The sequence below is a fragment of the Carcharodon carcharias genome, chromosome 1, assembly GCF_017639515.1.
Source record: "Carcharodon carcharias isolate sCarCar2 chromosome 1, sCarCar2.pri, whole genome shotgun sequence".
Taxonomy (NCBI): Eukaryota; Metazoa; Chordata; class Chondrichthyes; order Lamniformes; family Lamnidae; genus Carcharodon; species Carcharodon carcharias.
In genome coordinates, this window is record NC_054467.1 from 271476539 (window position 1) to 271492173 (window position 15635).

The 15635-nt window shown below is 54.0% G+C and overlaps 1 protein-coding gene across 1 annotated transcript in view; it reads left to right on the forward strand.

Annotated features, from left to right (window-relative positions):
* LOC121276109 (dynactin subunit 1-like) overlaps nt 1–15635 on the forward strand; it is a gene marked incomplete at its 3' end in the record, with an annotated part of 249284 nt that overhangs the window by 104459 nt on the left and 129190 nt on the right. The window contains exons 9-10 of the mRNA XM_041184072.1: nt 13715–13819; nt 15150–15341. Coding sequence (XP_041040006.1) covers nt 13715–13819; nt 15150–15341 — 297 coding nt within the window. The remainder of the gene's footprint in view (nt 1–13714; nt 13820–15149; nt 15342–15635) is intronic.

A 15635-nucleotide genomic window follows, 5' to 3' on the forward strand; every position in this document is an offset into this window, starting at 1 on the left:
CCTCCTCTCTCCCCCCTCCCTCTCTCCCCCTCCCTCTCTCCCTCCCTCTCTCCTCCCTCCCTCTCTCCCCCTCCCTCTCTCCCCTCCCTCTCTCCCTCCCTCTCTCTCCCCCTCCCTCTCTCCCCCTCCCTCTCTCCCCCTCCCTCTCTCCCCCTCCCTCTCTCCCCCTCCCTCTCCCCCCCTCCCTCTCCCCCCCTCCCACTCTCCCCCTCCCTCTCTCCCCCTCCCTCTCTCCCCCTTCCTCTCTGCTCCCTCCCTCTCTCCCCCCTCCCTCTCTCCTCCCTCCCTCTCTCCCCCCTCCCTCTCTCCTCCCTCTCTCTCTTCTCCCTCCCTCTCTTCTCCCTCCCTCTCTTCTCCCTCCCTCTCTTCCCCCTCCCTCTCTTCCCCCTCCCTTTCTTCTCTCTCCCTCTCTCCCCCCCTCCCTCTCTTCCCTCCCTCCCTCCCTCTTCCCCCTCCCTCTCTCCCCCTCCCTCTCTTCCCCCTCCCTCTCTCCCCCTCCCTCTCTCCCCCTCCCTCTCTCCCCCTCCCTCTCTCCCCCTCCCTCTCTCCCCCTCCCTCTCTCCCCCTCCCTCTCTCCCCTCCCCTCTCCCTCTCTCCCCCTCCCTCTCTCTCCCCTCCCTCTCTCCCCCCTCCCTCCTCTCTCCCCCTCCCTCTCTCCCCCTCCCTCTCTCCCCCTCCCTCTCTCCCCCTCCCTCTCTCCCCTCCCTCTCTCCCCCTCCCTCTCTCCCCTCCCTCTCTCCCTCCCTCTCTCCCCCTCCCTCTCTCCCCCTCCCTCTCTCCCCCTCCCTCTCTCCCCCTCCCTCTCTCCCCCTCCCTCTCTCCCCCTCCCTCTCTCCCCCCCTCCCTCCCTCTCTCCCCTCCCTCTCTCCCCCTCCCTCTCTCCCTCCCTCTCTCCTCCTCCCTCTCTCCCCCTCACTCTCTCCCTCTCTCCCTCCTCCCTCTCTCCCTCCTCCCTCTCTCCCCCTCACTCTCTCCCTCCTCCCTCTCTCCCCCTCACTCTCTCCCCCTCACTCTCTCCCCCTCACGTCCCTCTCTCCCCCCTCCCTCTCTCCCCCTCACTCTCTCCCCCCTCCCTCTCTCCCCCTCCTCCCTCTCTCCCCCTCCCTCTCTCTCCCCCTCCCTCCTCTCTCCCTCCTCCCTCTCCCCCTCCCTCTCTCCCCCTCCCTCTCTCCCCCTCCCCTCTCTCCCCCTCCCTCTCTCCCCTCCCTCTCTCCCCCTCCCTCTCTCCCTCTCTCCCCCCTCCCTCTCTCCTCCTCCTCCCTCTCTCCCTCCCTCTCTCCCCCTCCCTCTCTCCCTCTCTCCCCCTCCCTCTCTCCTCCTCCCTCCCTCTCTCCCCCTCCCTCTCTCCCCCTCCCTCTCTCCCTCCTCTCTCTCTCCCCCTCACTCTCTCCCTCTCTCCCTCCTCCCTCTCTCCCTCCTCTCCCTCCTCTCTCCCCTCCCTCTCTCCCCTCCCTCTCTCCCCCTCCCTCTCTCCCCCTCCTCCCTCTCTCCCTCCTCCCTCTCTCCCCCTCACTCTCTCCCTCCTCCCTCTCTCCCTCCTCCCTCTCTCCCCCTCACTCTCTCCCCCTCACTCTCTCCCTCTCACTCTCTCCCCCTCCCTCTCTCCCTCCTCTCTCTCTCCCCCTCACTCTCTCCCCCTCACTCTCTCCCCCCTCCGTCCCTCTCTCCCCCTCCCTCTCTCCCCCCTCCCTCCCTCTCTCCCTCCTCCCTCTCCCTCCTCCCTCTCTCCCCCTCCCTCTCTCCCCCTCCCTCTCTCCCCCCTCCATCCCTCTCTCCCTCCTCCCTCTCCCTCCTCCCTCTCTCCCCCTCCCTCTCTCCCCCTCCCTCTCTCCCCCTCCCTCTCTCCCCCCTCCCTCTCTCCCCCTCCCTCTCTCCCCCCCTCCGTCCCTCTCTCCCCCTCCCTCCCTCTCTCCCTTCTCCCCGCCAAATGCAGACCAGTTACTCTCAGATGAGTGTTCGCTGGCTGCAGGTTGTTAGCCAGACACAATTATAGGCAAGGTAGAGAGAGGGAGTCAACCAGGGTGGCTTTCCTTCCTCAGCTTGTTCCCCAACAAAACTGAGGGGCGACCTCTTCGAGGTGTACAAGATTATGAGGGGCATGGACAGGGTGGATAGGGAGCAGCTGTTCCCCTTAGGTGAAGGGTCAGTCACAAGGGGCCATAAGTTCAAGGTGAGGGGCAGGAGGTTTAGGGGGGATGTGAGGAAAACCTTTTTTACCCAGAGGGTGGTGAGGGTCTGGAATGCGCTGCCTGGGAGGGTGGTGGAGGCGGGTTGCCTCACATCCTTTAAAAAATACCTGGATGAGCACTTGGCACATCATAACATTCAAGGCTATGGGCCAAGTGCTGGTAAATGGGATTAGGTAGGTAGGTCAGGTGTTTCTCACGTGTCGGTGCAGACTCAATGGGCTGAAGGGCCTCTTCTGCACTGTGAGATTCTGTGATTCTGTGAAAACAAAGCTACAGGTTTAAACTTAAGGTCGGCCTCTGCCATGTGTTTACCTTTTAGCAAGTTTCCAGCTTTTCGGATAAAAACAAAAAACTGCGGATGCTGGAAATCCAAAACCAAAACAGAATTACCTGGAAAAACTCAGCAGGTCTGGCAGCATCGGCGGAGAATAAAAGGGTTGACGTTTCGAGTCCTCATGACCCTTCGACAGAACTAGGTGAATCCAAGGAAGGGGTGAAATATAAGCTGGTTTAAGGTGGGGGGTTTGGGTGGGGGCTGGGGGGAGAGAAGTGGAGGGGGGGGTCTGGTTGTAGGGACAAACAAGCAGTGATAGGAGCAGATCATCAAAAGATGTCACAGACAACAGAACAAAAGAACACAGAGGTGTCGAAGTTGGTGATATTATCTAAACGAATGTGCTAATTAAGAATGGATGGTAAGGCACTCAAGGTATAGCTCTAGTGGGGGTGGGGGGAGCATAAAAGATTTAAAAATATTTAAAAATAATGGAGATAGGTGGGAAAAGAAAGATATATAAATTATTGGAAAAAACAAAAGGAAGGGGGAAGAAACAGAAAGGGGGTGGGGATGGGGGAGGGAGCTCAAGACCTAAAGTTGTTGAATTCAATATTCAGTCCGGAAGGCTGTAAAGTGCCTGGTCGGAAGATGAGGTGTTGTTCCTCCAGTTTGCGTTGGGCTTCACTGGAACAATGCAGCAAGCCAAGGACAGACATGTGGGCAAGAGAGCAGGGTGGAGTGTTAAAATGGCAAGTGACAGGGAGGTTTGGGTCATTCTTGCGGACAGACCGAAGGTGTTCTGCAAAGCGGTCGCCCAGTTTACGTTTGGTCTGTCCAATGTAGAGGAGACCACATTGGGAGCAACGAATGCAGTAGACTAAGTTGGGGGAAATGCAAGTGAAATGCTGCTTCACTTGAAAGGAGTGTTTGGGCTCTTGGACGGTGAGGAGAGAGGAAGTGAAGGGGCAGGTATTGCATCTTTTGCGTGGGCATGGGGTGGTGCTATAGGTGGGGGTTGAGGAGTCGGGGGTGATGGAGGAGTGGACCAGGGTGTCCCGGAGGGAATGATCCCTACGGAATGCCGATAGTGGGGGTGAAGGGAAGATGTGTTTGGTGGTGGCATCATGCTGGAGTTGGCGGAAATGGCGGAGGATGATCCTTTGAATACGGAGGCTGGTGAGGTGATAAATGAGGACAAGGGGGACTCTATCATGTTTCTGGGAGGGAGGAGAAGTCGTGAGGGCGGATGCGCAGGAGATGGGCCAGACATGGTTGAGGGCCCTGTCATCGACCGTGGGTGGAAAACCTCGGTTAAGGAAGAAGGAGGACATGTCAGAGGAACTGTTTTTGAAGGTAGCATCATCAGAACAGATGCGACGGAGGCGAAGGAACTGAGAGAATGGGATGGAGTCCTTACAGGAAGTGGGGTGTGAGGAGCTGTAGTCGAGGTGGCTGTGGGAGTCGGTGGGTTTGTAATGGATATTGGTGGACAGTCTATCACCAGAGATTGAGACAGAGAGGTCAAGGAAGGGAAGGGAAGTGTCAGAGATGGACCACGTGAAAATGATGGAGGGGTGGAATTTGGAAGCAAAACTAATAAATTTTTCCAGGTCCCGACGAGAGCATGAAGCGGCACCGAAGTAATCATCGATGTACCGGAGAAAGAGTTGTGGAAGGGGGCTGGAGTAGGACTGGAACAATGAATGTTCCACATACCCCATAAAGAGACCCCACGGGGTATGTGGAACATTCCTTGTTCCAGTCCTACTCCAGCCCCCTTCCACAACTCTTTCTCCGGTACATCGATGATTACTACGGTGCTGCTTCATGCTCTCGTTGGGACTTGGAAAAATTTATTAATTTTGCTTCCAATCTCCACCCCTCCATCATTTTCACATGGTCCATCTCTGACACTTCCCCTCCCTTCCTTGACCTCCCTGTCTCAATTTCTGGTGATAGACTGTCCACCAATATCCATTACAAGCCTACCGACTCCCACAGCTACCTCGACTACAGCTCCTCACACCCCGCTTCCTGTAAGGACTCCATCCCATTCTCTCAGTTCCTTCGCCTCCGTCGCATCTGTTCTGATGATGCTACCTTCAAAAACAGTTCCTCTGACATGTCCTCCTTCTTCCTTAACCGAGGTTTTCCACCCATGGTGGTTGACAGGGCCCTCAACCGTGTCCGGCCCATCTCCCGCGCATCTGCCCTCACACCTTCTCCTCCCTCCCAGAAACATGATAGCGTCCCCCTTGTCCTCACTTATCACCCCACCAGCCTCCGCATTCAAAGGATCATCCTCCGCCATTTCTGCCAACTCCAGCATGATGCCACCACCAAACACATCTTTCCTTCCCCCCCCCCCACCCCGGCGGCATTCCATAGGGATCGTTCCCTCTGGGACGCCCTGGTCCACTCCTCCATCACCCCCTACACCTCAACCCCCACCTATGGCACCACCCCATGCCCACACAAAAGATGTAACACCTGCCCCTTCACTTCCTCTCTCCTCACCTTCCAAGGACCCAAACACTCCTTTCATGTGAAGCAGCATTTCACTTGCATTTCCCCCAACTTAGTCTACTGCATTCGTTGCTCCCAATGTGGTCTCCTCTACAATGGAGAGACCAAACGTAAACTGGGCGACCGCTTTGCAGAACACCTGCGGTCTGTCCGCAAGAATGGCCCAAACCTCCCTGTCGCTTGCCATTTTAACACTCCACCCTGCTCTCTTGCCCACATGTCTGTTCTTGGCTTGCTGCATTGTTCCAGTGAAGCCCAACGCAAACTGGAGGAACAACACCTCATCTTCCGACTAGACACTTTACAGCCTTCCGGACTGAATATTGAATTCAACAACTTTAGATCTTGAGCTCCCTCCTCCATCCCCACCCTCTTTCCGTTTCTTCTCTCTTCCTTTTGTTTCTTTCCAATAATTTATGTAGATTTTTCTTTTCCCACCTATTTCCATTATTTTAAAATCTTTTATGCTCCCCCCACCCCCACTAGAGCTATACCTTGAGCGCCCTACCATCCATTCTTAATTAGCACATTCGTTTAGATAATATCACCACCTTCAACACATCTGTGTTCTTTTGTCTGTGACATCTTTTGATGATCTGCTCCTATCACTGCTTGCTTGTCCCTACAACCACACCACTCCCCTCCACTTCTCTCCCCCCACCCAACCTCCCCGCCTCCCCCCCCACCTTAAACCAGCTTATATTTCACCCCTTTCTTGGATTCACTCAAGTTCTGTCGAAGGGTCACGAGGACTCGAAACGTCAACTCTTTTCTACTCCGCTGATGCTGCCAGACTTGCTGAGTTTTTCTGTTTTTGTTCCAGCTCTTCATATGGTTCTACCATCACAGTGTAGGGGGTAACATATTAGCATGGATAGAAGGTTGGCTGGCTGGCAGAAAGCAGAGAATATGCATAAATGGGTCTTTATCTGATTGGCAGGATGTGACAAGTGGTGTCCCACAGGGGTCTGTGCTGGGGCCTCAACTCTCTGACTTAGATGAGGGGAGTGAAGACATGGTAGCTAAATTTGCAGATGAGATAAAGATAGGTAGGAAAGTTTGTTGTGAAGAGGAGATGAGGAAGTTGCAGATGGATATTGATAGGTTGAGTGAGGGGGCAAAGATCTGGCAAATGGAGTTTAATGTAGGAAAATGTGAAGTTGTTCACTTTGGCAGGAAGAACAAAAAAGCAGAGTATTACTTAAATGGAGAACGGCTGCATAATTCTGAGGTGCAGAGGGATCTAGGTGTTCTGGTACATGAGTCACAAAAAGTTAGTATGAAGGTACAGCGAGTAATTAAGAAGGTTAATGGAATGTTATCCTTTATTCCGAGAGAGATTGAAAATAAAAATAAGGATGTTATGCTTCAGTTATACAGGGCATTGGTGAGACCGCACCTCAGATACTGTGGGCAGTTTTTGTCTCCTTATTTAAGGAAGGATGTAAGTGCATTGGAGGCGGTTCAGAGGAGGTTTACTAGATTGATACCTGGAATGAGTGGGTTGTCTTATGAGGAAAGGTTGGACAGACTGGGCTTGTTTCCACTGGAGTTTAGAAGAGTGAGGGGTGATTTGATTGAAGTGTATAAGATCCTGAACGGCCTTGACAAGGTGGATGTGGAAAGGATGTTTCCTCTTGTGGGTGAGTCCAGAACTAGGGGGCAGCGTTTAAAATTAGGGGTCACCCTTTTAGGACAGAGATGAGGAGAAATTTTTTCTCTCAGAGGGTTGTGCGACTTTGTAACTCTCTGTCTCAGAAGGTGGTGGAGGCGGGAACATTGAATATTTTTAAGGCAGAGGTAGATAGATTCTTGTTAGGGAAGAGAATCAAAGCTTATCGGGGTTAGATGGGAATGTGGAAATCGAAACACAAGAAGATCAGCCATGATCTTAGTGAATGGTGGAACAGCCTCGAGGGGCCGAATGGTCTACTCCTGTTTCTATTTCCTATGTTTGTAAGAAATCTCCCAGATTTTTAGAGATCCAAGGGGCTAGGGAGAATGAGGAGTTGAAGGAAATTAGTATAAGTCAGAAGATTGTGTTGGAGAAATTAATGGGACTGAAAGTTGATAAGTTTCTGGGACCTGATATTCTACATCCCAGAGTGTTGAAAGAGGTTGCTATAGAGATAGTGGATGCATTGGTGATCATCTTTCAAAATCCTATAGATTCTGGGATGGTTCCTGCAGATTGGAAGGTAGTTAATGTCACCCCTCCATTTAAGAAGGGAGGGAGAGAGAAAACAGGGAACTACAGACCTGTCAGCCTTACATCAGTAGTGGGGAAAATAGAAAATCTATTATAAAGGGTGTGTTAAATGGATACTTGGATAATCATGATCTGATAGGGCACAGTCAGCATGGATTTACGAATGGGAAATCATGTTTGATGAACTTGGTGTTTTTGAAGACGTTGCTAACAGAATTGATAAAGGACAGTTGGTGATAAAGTCAAAAGGAGGTTGGTCAGTAAAATTAAAGCACATTGGCACAGGGGTCAAGATACTGGCATGGATTGAGGATTGGCTGACAGGCAGAAAACAGAAAGTAGGAATAAACGGGTCATTCTCACATTGACAGGCTGTGGATCAGTACTTGGGCCCCAGCTGTTCACAATATACGTCAATGATTTGGATCTGGGGACCAAATGTAATATTTCCAAGTTTGCAGGTGACACAAAGCTAAGTGGGTGTGGCGATTGTTGCTTTAAGGTCAGCCTTACTGAGGAAGGGTCAAGTGTTCACAACAGCCAATTAACACCTAGCACGGGGAATCCTATAAGGGGTGGAGTTTGCCTCGTCTGGAGAGAGTCTTTTAGCTAATCCAGCAGCTCTGTAAATAAAGTTCATTGTTCAACTAAAACCTCTCTATAGTACATCTCTACATTTGAAGACGAGAATGAGATTGGAATCCACACAGCTAAAGCACAGTGGAATATATCCCATGAAAGAAAAGGTTTAGGCCATAAAGGAGGCCCCTTTCCCCATAAATATCGCCAAACCTGAATCATTTTTAGGGATCGATAAACTACTACGGGTGATTTTTACCCACCCTGTTGACTACTTGTCCCCTTGCACAGACTGCTAAAGAATCCCCACCGTTGGTACTGGCAGGCTCCACAGGAGGCAGCCTTTAACAGGGTAAAACAACGGCAGCACTCCTCAACCTTGTTAGTGCACTTTGACCCAGCTAAAGGATTGATAGTGACCTGTGACGCCTCTCCATTGTTGCAGTATTGGCCCATGAAATGGATGTCAGCTCCGAGAAATCAATAGGTTATGTATCAAGAGCCCTCTCAGTGGCTGGAAAAGGTTATTCACAGATCGAGAAGGAAGGACTGTCAACAGTCTCCGGAGTTCAAAAATTCCACCAGTACTGACAAGGCAGGCACTAGACTATCGTCTCCATTTATAAAACGCTCAGGGCCTTTTCAAAGAAGAGAAGGTTATTGGCAGGATGGCAAGAATTTATGATGCGCATTCACTCTGTCTACGAATTCACTTTCAAGCACTGACCTGGGAGACACATTGAGAATGCAGATTCCCTTAGCTGCTTACCCCTGCAAGACAGCATCTCCTACTCCTGTACCCCATCCTTGCACTGAATTTCTTAGACATGCTGCCCATCTGTGTGAAGCAGGTCAGGAGCTGCACCAGTCCAGATCCTCTTTTGTCCAAAGTGAGAGAGCAGATAATGACAGGATGGTTAAATGTGCCAGTCTCTGCCAATTGAGTTGTCAGGTTGGCATCATACCCTGGGGAGCATGAGAAGGCATTGGGGTATCAGGCAGGGAACTGCTGCTAACCGAATTACACAACACCCATCTGGTCTGGAGTTCTGTGTGGTGGCCTGGTATAGATGCAGAGATGGAGGAACTGGTTAAGCACTGTCAACAGTACCCAGCGCAGCCCCACTACACCCTTGGGAATGGCCTGGCCGGCCTTGGGGGCAGATCCCTATAGACTACGATCCATTCCTGGGCACAATGTCTGCTCATAATCGACACAGACTCAAAATGGATGGAGATTTTTAAGGTGGGATCACCTCCATCACATGCTGCCATTGAAAGTTACACCAATGCTTTCTGACTCAGGATTGCCTGAAGTTATTGTATCAGACAATGGAGCCATATTTACAAGTGCTGAATTTCAGAACTTCTCCAATCTAAATGGCATTAAACACATCCGACCTGCACCTTATCACCCAGCATCAAACGGACCAGCCAAGAGAGCCGTCCAATCGTTCAAGTCAGGACTAAAAAACTGTCAGGAGGAACCTTGGAAACCGAAATCTCACTGTTCCTTCTCAGCGGCTGTCACACAACTCCACACCCAACAATGGGAGGTTTTAGCAGCAGAACCTGCTTAGGAAGCATGGTCTCCAAACAAGACTGAGCCTCATATTTCCACATTTTCCAGGGAGGGTAGAGAAGACCCAAGGTGATCGGAAAACAAGCCACCATTTGCATAGCAGACACCCAGAAATTTTTGGTAGAGGTAAGAAACTTCAGTGGTGGTCCAAATTGGATCCCAGGAATTATTGTCTGTGGGACCGGACCGCTTTCATACCAAGGAAACGTGGAAGGTCAGATTGTTCGTAAACACGTGGGTCACCTGAGGAGCAGCGGGATGCTTCCACAGTCAGTGTTGCCCAAGGAATGTTATCAGTCCCATCAACACCGCAGTACCTGATCAGCCTGTTAGGAACGTAACTGAGGTCTCCATTGAATTAAATAATAATGAACTGCCTGAGCCAAAAGAGGTGCCTGTTATCACATTTCCTGTTAGCGTCGACCCTGTAGGAGAGCCTCAGGCTCTCGAATTACATCACTCTGCCCAGAACAGAAAACCCCCTCAACAACTTGATTTGTAATGACTGGACCTGTCTACATCAGTGTATAATCTGGTTTCAGGACAAAGTGCCAGTGTGATTATTTCTCAGATTTTTGATATTTTTGATTCACCTGTATAATTTGTGTAAGTGAGGAATGTAAAACAAGGAATTAAAGGGGGAGGGATGTGGCGATTGTTGCTTTTAGGACAGCCTTACTGAATCAGGGTCATGTGGTCAGAACAGCCAGTTAACACCAAGTGCAGGGAATGTAGAACAGGCTGAGTGTGTATTGTAGCCTTGCTGGTGGCCTGCAACTAACCCAGCAAGAACATCTCCAAAAATAAAGTTTGTTGTTTAACCAAAGCCACCTGGTCGAGGTGTACAAGATGACGAGGGGCACGGACAGGGTGGACAGGGAGCAGCTGGTCCCCTTAGGTGAAGGGTCAGTCAGGAGGGGGCATAAGGTCAAGGTGAGGGGCAGGAGGTTTAGGGGGGATGTGAGGACAAACGTTTTTACCCAGAGGGTGGTGAGGGTCTGGAATGCGCTGCCTGGGAGGGTGGTGGAGGCGGGTTGCCTCACATCCTTTAAAAAATACCTGGATGAGCACTTGGCACATCATAACATTCAAGGCTATGGGCCAAGTGCTGGTAAATGGGATTAGGTAGGTAGGTCAGGTGTTTCTCACGTGTCGGTGCAGACTCGATGGGCCGAAGGGCCTCTTCTGCACTGTGATTCTCTGCAGTACATTTCTACAGTGGGAATGTGTGTTGTCAGGAAGGTATAAAGCGGCTACAGGAGGATTTGGACAGACTTAGTGAGTGGGCAAGAACATGGCAGATGGAATATAATGTGGAAAAATGTGATGTTATCCACTTTGGTAGAAGGAACAGATGTGCAGAGTATTTCCTAAATGGTAAGAGATTAGAAAGTGCAGATGTACAAAGAGACCTGGATGTCCTTGTCCATAAGTCCCTGAAAGCTAACATGCAGGTGCAGCAGGGAATTCGGAAGCTAATGCAATGTTAGCCTTTATCACAAGAGGGTTTGAGGACAGGAGCAGTGAAGTCTTGCTTCAATTGTATAGATGCTTGGTTACAACGCACGTGGAGTAGTGTGTGCAGTTTTGGTCCCATTACCTCAGAAAGGGTATTATTGTCATAGAGGGAGTGCAACAAAGGTTCACTAGACTTGTTCCGGGGATGGTGGGAGTGTCTTATGCAGAGAGATTGGGGAAACTGGGCCTGGATTCGCCAAACTTTCAAAGAGTTTAAAGTAGAGATTGACAGATTTCTAAATGCCAATGATGTAAAGGGTTATGTGGATCGTGTGGGTGAAGGATATTGTGGAGAATGATCACCCATGATTGTATTGAATGGCAGAGCAGGCTTGATGGGCTGAATGGCCCACTGCTCCTATGTTCCTAACACAGCTAGTGGGCTAAATGACCATCTTCTGTTCCTGTGTAACAAACTCAAGGGGCTGAATGGCCTCCTGCTATCTCTGTGTAACAGGATGAGGGGCTGAATGGCCTCCTCCTGTCCCTGTATAACAGGATCGAGGGGCTGAATGGCCTCCTCCTGTCCCTGTGTAACAGCCTCGAGGGGCTGAATGGCCTCCTCCTGTCCCTGTGTAACAGGATCGAGGGGCTGAATGGCCTCCTCCTGTCCCTGTATAACAGGATCGAGGGGCTGAATGGCCTCCTCCTGTCCCTGTATGACAGGATCGAGGGGCTGAATGGCCTCCTCCTGTCCCTGTATAACAGGATCGAGGGGCTGAATGGCCTCCTCCTGTCCCTGTATAACAGCCTCGAGGGGCTGAATGGCCTCCACCTGTCCCTGTATAACAGGATCGAGGGGCTGAATGGCCTCCTCCTGTCCCTGTATAACAGGATCGAGGGGCTGAATGTCCTCCTCCTGTCCCTGTATAACAGGATCGAGGGACTGAATGGCCTCCTCCTGTCCCTGTATAACAGGATCAAGGGGCTGAATGGCCTCCTCCTGTCCCTGTATAACAGGATCGAGGGGCTGAATGGCCTCCTCCTGTCCCTGTATAACAGCCTCGAGGGGCTGAATGGCCTCCTCCAGTCCCTGTATAACAGGATCGAGGGGCTGAATGGCCTCCTCCTGTCCCTGTATGACAGGATCGAGGGATTGAATGGCCTCCTCCTGTCCTTGTATAACAGGATCGAGGGGCTGAATGGCCTCCTCCTGTCCCTGTATAACAGGATCGAGGGGCTGAATGGCCTCCTCCTGTCCCTGTATAACAGCCTCGAGGGGCTGAATGGCCTCCTCCAGTCCCTGTATAACAGGATCGAGGGGCTGAATGGCCTCCTCCTGTCCCTGTATAACAGCCTCGAGGGGCTGAATGGCCTCCTCCAGTCCCTGTATAACAGGATCGAGGGGCTGAATGGCCTCCTCCTGTCCCTGTATAACAGGATCGAGGGGCTGAATGGCCTCCTCCTGTCCCTGTATAACAGGATCGAGGGGCTGAATGGCCTCCTCCTGTCCCTGTATAACAGGATCGAGGGGCTGAATGGCCTCCTCCTGTCCCTGTATAACAGGATCGAGGGGCTGAATGGCCTCCTCCTGTCCCTGTATAACAGGATCGAGGGGCTGAATGGCCTCCTCCTGTCCCTGTATAACAGGATCGAGGGGCTGAATGGCCTCCTCCAGTCCCTGTATAACAGGATCGAGGGGCTGAATGGCCTCCTCCTGTCCCTGTATAACAGGATCGAGGGGCTGAATGGCCTCCTCCTGTCCCTGTATAACAGGATCGAGGGGCTGAATGGCCTCCTCCTGTCCCTGTATAACAGCCTCGAGGGGCTGAATGGCCTCCTCCTGTCCCTGTATAACAGGATCGAGGGGCTGAATGGCCTCCTCCTGTCCCTGTATAACAGGATCGAGGGGCTGAATGGCCTCCTCCAGTCCCTGTATAACAGGATCGAGGGGCTGAATGGCCTCCTCCTGTCCCTGTATAACAGGATCGAGGGGCTGAATGGCCTCCTCCTGTCCCTGTATAACAGGATCGAGGGGCTGAATGGCCTCCTCCTGTCCCTGTATAACAGGATCGAGGGGCTGAATGGCCTCCTCCTGTCCCTGTATAACAGGATCGAGGGGCTGAATGGCCTCCTCCTGTCCCTGTATAACAGGATCGAGGGGCTGAATGGCCTCCTCCTGTCCCTGTATAACAGGATCGAGGGGCTGAATGGCCTCCTCCTGTCCCTGTATAACAGGATCGAGGGGCTGAATGGCCTCCTCCTGTCCCTGTATAACAGGATCGAGGGGCTGAATGGCCTCCTCCTGTCCCTGTATAACAGGATCGAGGGGCTGAATGGCCTCCTCCTGTCCCTGTATAACAGGATCGAGGGGCTGAATGGCCTCCTCCTGTCCCTGTATAACAGGATCGAGGGGCTGAATGGCCTCCTCCTGTCCCTGTATAACAGGATCGAGGGGCTGAATGGCCTCCTCCTGTCCCTGTATAACAGGATCGAGGGGCTGAATGGCCTCCTCCTGTCCCTGTATAACAGGATCGAGGGGCTGAATGGCCTCCTCCTGTCCCTGTATAACAGGATCGAGGGGCTGAATGGCCTCCTCCTGTCCCTGTGTAACAGCCTCGAGGGGCTGAATGGCCTCCTCCTGTCCCTGTATAACAGGATCGAGGGGCTGAATGTCCTCCTCCTGTCCCTGTATAACAGGATCGAGGGGCTGAATGGCCTCCTCCTGTCCCTGTGTAACAGCCTCGAGGGGCTGAATGGCCTCCTCCTGTCCCTGTATAACAGGATCGAGGGGCTGAATGGCCTCCTCCTGTCCCTGTATAACAGGATCGAGGGGCTGAATGGCCTCCTCCTGTCCTTGCCATTTGAGCTTCCTGTGTTTCTGTGTCTGACAGGTTGATGCTGCGTTGGGAGCAGAGGAAATGGTGGAGACATTGACAGAACGGAACCTGGATCTGGAGGAGAAAGTGCGGGAGTTCCGGGAGACAGTCAGTGACCTGGTGAGAATCCCCCCGAGGCGTACTGACTCTCACAGAGCGGAGCCGGGGTCGGGGGCCGGATATGGAGGGGTCTCAGGGTCAAGAGTGGGGTCACAGAGTCTGTGGATGAGGAGCGGGCTCTGGGGGTGAGGGGTGGGGTCTGGGGTGAGGGGCGGGGTCTGGGTGTGAGGAGGGTGTGAGGGGCGGGGCCGGGGGTGAGGGGTGGGGTCTGGGGTGAGGGGCGGGGCCGGGGGTGAGGGGTGGAGTCTGGGGTGAGGGGCGGGGTCTGGGGTGAGGGGCAGGGTCTGGGCGTGAGGAGGGCGTGAGGGGCGGGGTCTGGGGTGAGGGGCAGGGTCTGGGCGTGAGGAGGGCGTGAGGGGCGGGGCCGTGGGTGAGGGGCGGGGTCTGGGGTGAGGGGCGGGGTCTGTGTGTGAGGAGGGTGTGAGGGGCGGGGTCTGGGGGTGAGGGGCGGGGTCTGGGGGTGAGGGGCAGGGTCTGGGGGTGAGGGGCAGGGTCTGGGGGTGAGGGGTGAGGGGCGGGGTCTGGGGTTAGGGGCGGGGTCTGGGCATGAGGAGGGCGTGAGGGGGCGGGGCCGTGGGTGAGGGGCGGGGTCTGGGGGTGAGGGGCGGGGTCTGGGGGTGAGGGGCAGGGTCTGGGGGTGAGGGGTGAGGGGCGGGGTCTGGGGTTAGGGGCGGGGTCTGGGCGTGAGGAGGGGGTGAGGGGCAGGGTCTGGGGTGAGGGGCAGGTGAGGGGTGGGTGGTGAGAGCGGGGTCTGGGGTGAGGGGCGAGGTCTGGGCGTGAGGAGGGGGTGAGGGAGGGGGTGAGGGGCGGGGTCTGGGGTGAGGGGCGGGGTCTGGGGTGAGGGGCGGGGTCTGGGTGTGAGGAGGGTGTGAGGGGCGGGGTCTGGGGGTGAGGGGCGGGGTCTGGGGGTGAGGGGCAGGGTCTGGGGGTGAGGGGCAGGGTCTGGGGGTGAGGGGTGAGGGGCGGGGTCTGGGGTTAGGGGCGGGGTCTGGGCATGAGGAGGGCGTGAGGGGCGGGGCCGTGGGTGAGGGGCGGGGTCTGGGGGTGAGGGGCGGGGTCTGGGGGTGAGGGGCAGGGTCTGGGGGTGAGGGGTGAGGGGCGGGGTCTGGGGTTAGGGGCGGGGTCTGGGCGTGAGGAGGGGGTGAGGGAGGGGGTGAGGGGCGGGGTCTTGGGTGAGGGGCGGGGTCTGGGGGTGAGGGGTGGGGTCTTGGGTGAGGGGCGGGGTCTGGGGTGAGGGGCGGGGTCTGGGGTGAGGGGCGGGGTTACTGGGTATCCAGAGGGTGAATGTATAATGTGTTTAGCCACAATGACCCTTCTTGATGTTTTCCAGGAAGCCATTAATGAAATGAATGACGAGTTGCAGGAGAATTCCCGGGAAACGGAGCTGGAGTTGCGGGAACAGCTGGATCTGGGAGCAGCCAGAGTTCGGGAAGCAGAGAAACGAGTGGAAGCTGCTCAGGAAACAGTGGCTGATTATCAACAAACCATTAAAAAATACCGAGAACTGACCTCCCATCTCCAGGTAACCAACCAATTGCCCCCCCCAGTAAACAGTTAGTGCCCCCCCCAGTAAACAGTTAGTGCCCCCCCCAGTAAACAGTTAGTGCCCCCCCCCGTAAACAGTTAGTGCCCCCAACCCCAGTAAACAGTTAGTGCCCCCCCCCAGTAAACAGTTAGTGCCCCCCCCCAGTAAACAGTTAGTGCCCCCCCCAGTAAACAGTTTAGTGCCCCCCCAGTAAACAGTTAGTGCCCCCAACCCCCAGTAAACAGTTAGTGCCCCCAACCCCCAGTAAACAGTTAGTGCCCCCCCCAGTAA